We start from the raw sequence: 3220 nt of genomic DNA, 5'->3' as shown, positions 1-3220 counted from the left end.
CTGGAGTATTACCTAATGATTGGTCTTTCTTTTGGCACGGGTGGTGTTTTATCTGGTCTTTTTGACTACCCGTAGAATTCCAAGTTATGTTCATAAGCTGGGTCCAGATTTTTAGGTCTTCAAGTTGACCTGAAAATATGCTATATGCTGAAAAAATATATATTTTTAGATCCGACTTGAGTTTTGAAATATATGTTTTTGAGACATATTGCAATTATTTTTCTTAGTCAAATTGAAGACCTGAAAATTCACCTACTTATAAACCATACTAGATAGTTGGAGAGAGAGCAGTGCGATCATCACAAATGTATGGCTGTGAAATAGGAGAATTTGGGTGACGACGGCAAAATTTAATACAATAGAGTTCAATTGTTTGTTTTGAAATACTTTACAATGCACTTAAAAATATCTAATAACATGAAATATAGCTTCACACATATTTTTGATAAAAAGAACTCATCAAGTGACTAATTATACAACTAACAATAACAATGAAAATGCGACATAGATAAAAATTTGCTCATAAATAAGCAAAACTATCGAGGGTGTCTTGCGGACAGCAGGAACTCTTCTTCTAAGCTATAACACCTGGTCGCTTCGCTTCGCTTTGCTCGTTGGATGGTCGATGGATCCATTGCTACATATTTCATCTCATTAGTTCCTTCTATCAAATCACCCTGGACATGCTCCTTGGGTGCTTGGAGAGCTTCTAACGCCATCTCCACTTGCCTCATGGTTGGCCGATCCTCTGCTTTCAGTTTTACGCATAAAGCAGCTAAAGTAGCTACTTCTTTCACTGCGCTACCTCCCTCCTCTACAACTTGTGGATCCAATATTTCGGTCAAGTTACCTTCTGCATGTAATGTAACAAATTGCATGACAAGCCCATCGCCTTCGGGAGATCTGTACAAAGATGGCTTCTTCCTAGTAAGCAGTTCGACGAGAAGGACCCCAAAGCTATATACATCACTATTTTCTGTTAGACGTCCAGTATAATAATACATAGGGTCCAAGTACCCTATAGTTCCTTGCACCGCAGTTGTTGTTCCAGTTTTATCCACAGGGATGTACCTTGAAGCTCCGAAGTCTGATACTTTTGCTGTCAAGGCATCATCAAGAAGTATGTTGGAAGGCTTGATATCTCGATGTATTACTGGGATAGAAATAGCAGAGTGAAGGTAAGAAAGGGCCTTTCCTATTTCACCCATGATCCTTAACCTATCTTTCCAAGGCAATGGTCCTCGTTCTTCGTTGTGAAGATGGTCATTGAGTGTTCCATTAGAAATGAACTCGTAAGTAAGTAAAGGGACCTCCATCTCAAGGCAACATCCATGGAGCTTCACAATATTCCTATGGTTGATTTGTGACAGTATGGCAACCTCATTTATGAACTCGTCGATCTCTCTCTTGACAACAATATTCGACTTTTTGATAGCCACAACATGCAAATCCGACAAGATCCCTTTGTAGACGGTGCCATGCCCTCCACCACCAAGCCTACGAGCCTGATCAAAATTGTTTGTAGCCTTCTCCAACTCACCTAAAGAGATGAGCATCCTCTCTGCTATGTCTGCTCTGTGAGATACCAACTGCTTCAACAGTTGCCCACGATTTTGACTAAAGAACTTCTCTCTCAAAGCTTTCGCCTTGCGTTGCTCAAGATCTCGGGTGATTAGAAACGCACCAAGAGCCAAAAGTAGAATGCATGGTCCGCTAGCAACCGACAAACCAATGATCAAACCATAGTTACCTGAAAATTGAACAATACGCGCACACATGTTTCCTATTAGTATTTGCTCAACATTTACACTTGTTTCATTGTTTTCCTTAAAAAAAGAAAGGATTGTTCGGTTGATGCATGACCACGACCATCCAGTAGTAGTCACCCACAAAGCTGGTGATAATCATACCTGTGTCTGTGGTTGTGTCCGTGGACTTGATGCAGCCACCGAGCATGAAATGGTTGCCATGGGTTCCTTCCGGGCAGCTGCACCGGAACGATCCCGGCAGTTCCTCGCAGTTGCCGAAGCAGAAATGTTTTTCTTTCTCATCACACTCTTTGATATCTGCATACCCACAATTAAGTCAAGCAAATATAGAATCAAGTTTACAAAGAAGCGACGTCATGTGCACATGTGAAGCTTTAAGCTCACCTTGGCATCCTCCGGTGAGGTAAGGGTTGCCCTCGTAGCCATCTTTGCACTGGCACGAGTAGCCTCCGACTTCAAGAGATAACTGCGAGTCTTGCCTGCAATAGCTGTTGGCGCTCTTGCAGATGCTCCGGGCTACATGGCCGGGGCATTTGAATGAGTTAGGATAATTTGCTGATGCGTCGTGCGCTAGCCCCCACCAGAGAATCACGGGGACCCTGAGCCGATCAGCTTTCCTTGAGAGACCTTTGAGGTCGTCCAGGGTCTGGCCGAAGTCGAACCAGCTCACCTCGGCGATGAGCACGTTCACGGGCAAATCAACATCGCTGACCTTGGGCAGGTTGGCGTCGAGCCGCTTGAGCTCCACGCCGTAGGATGCGCTGGCAGCTTGGATGGACGACTGGCAGCAGCCGATGTGGGAGCGGACGTTGGAGGTTGCCTGGTCATAGATGGCGCCATCGCCATGGCCATCGGCGGCGCAGAAAGAAGCGCAGCCGCTGACGAGGCTCCCATTCCCCACCAGCGTCGCCTGCACATTGCAACCCGTGACGATGAACTCGTTCAACCACGGGTTCAGCTTGTACGGCAGTTCGTTGTCGCCGAGGCTCCACCGCCCGGAGCCACCGCTTATGTTTATGGCGTGCACTCCGTGGCTGATGACGCGCATCGTGTTGTTCTCCAGCGTGATGCCGACCACCTCGAACGCGCTGGCGCTGCCGTCGCCCAGCAGAAGCCTCGGGATCTTGCTGCTGTTTCCGTGGTCGACGCAGGTGAGCTTGAACCCCCGCGAGCGGTAGCACCTGGCCGGCCCTATGCCGAAGGGGTACGGCACGCTCACGTTGCCGCAGCGGGTCTCGCAGCCCGGCAGACCCATCGCCGGTGGACTTGGAGCAGCGGCGCAGCAGAGCGGGGACATGAGCGCCGCTGCCATCATGAGTATGACCACCACTTGTGCTGCCGCCGAGATGTAATCAGTTGTTTTCTCCATTGGTTGGTCACTTGGTCTATGGAGCGTGCCTACCTATCGTGCTGCAAGCATGAGATGGGCGCCGGTCTCCACTCTCACATAA

General features: G+C 47.7%; 1 protein-coding gene across 1 annotated transcript; it reads right to left on the bottom strand.

The window, feature by feature from the left end:
* Positions 1-346: 346 nt before the first annotated feature.
* Positions 347-3220, bottom strand: LOC147972719 (wall-associated receptor kinase 5-like). Its single transcript, XM_087521642.1, has 3 exons — positions 2154-3220; positions 1911-2066; positions 347-1750 (listed from the first exon to the last, which is right to left on the bottom strand). The coding sequence occupies exons 1-3, from the start codon at positions 3136-3138 to the stop codon at positions 537-539; spliced, it is 2355 nt and encodes a 784-aa protein (XP_087377768.1). The 5' UTR covers positions 3139-3220; the 3' UTR covers positions 347-536.

This window comes from Triticum urartu, chromosome 5A, assembly GCF_056163025.1.
Source record: "Triticum urartu cultivar PI428250 chromosome 5A, HENAU_Tu73, whole genome shotgun sequence".
Classification (NCBI taxonomy): domain Eukaryota; kingdom Viridiplantae; phylum Streptophyta; class Magnoliopsida; order Poales; family Poaceae; genus Triticum; species Triticum urartu.
This window is presented reverse-complemented; position numbering and strand designations above follow the sequence as displayed.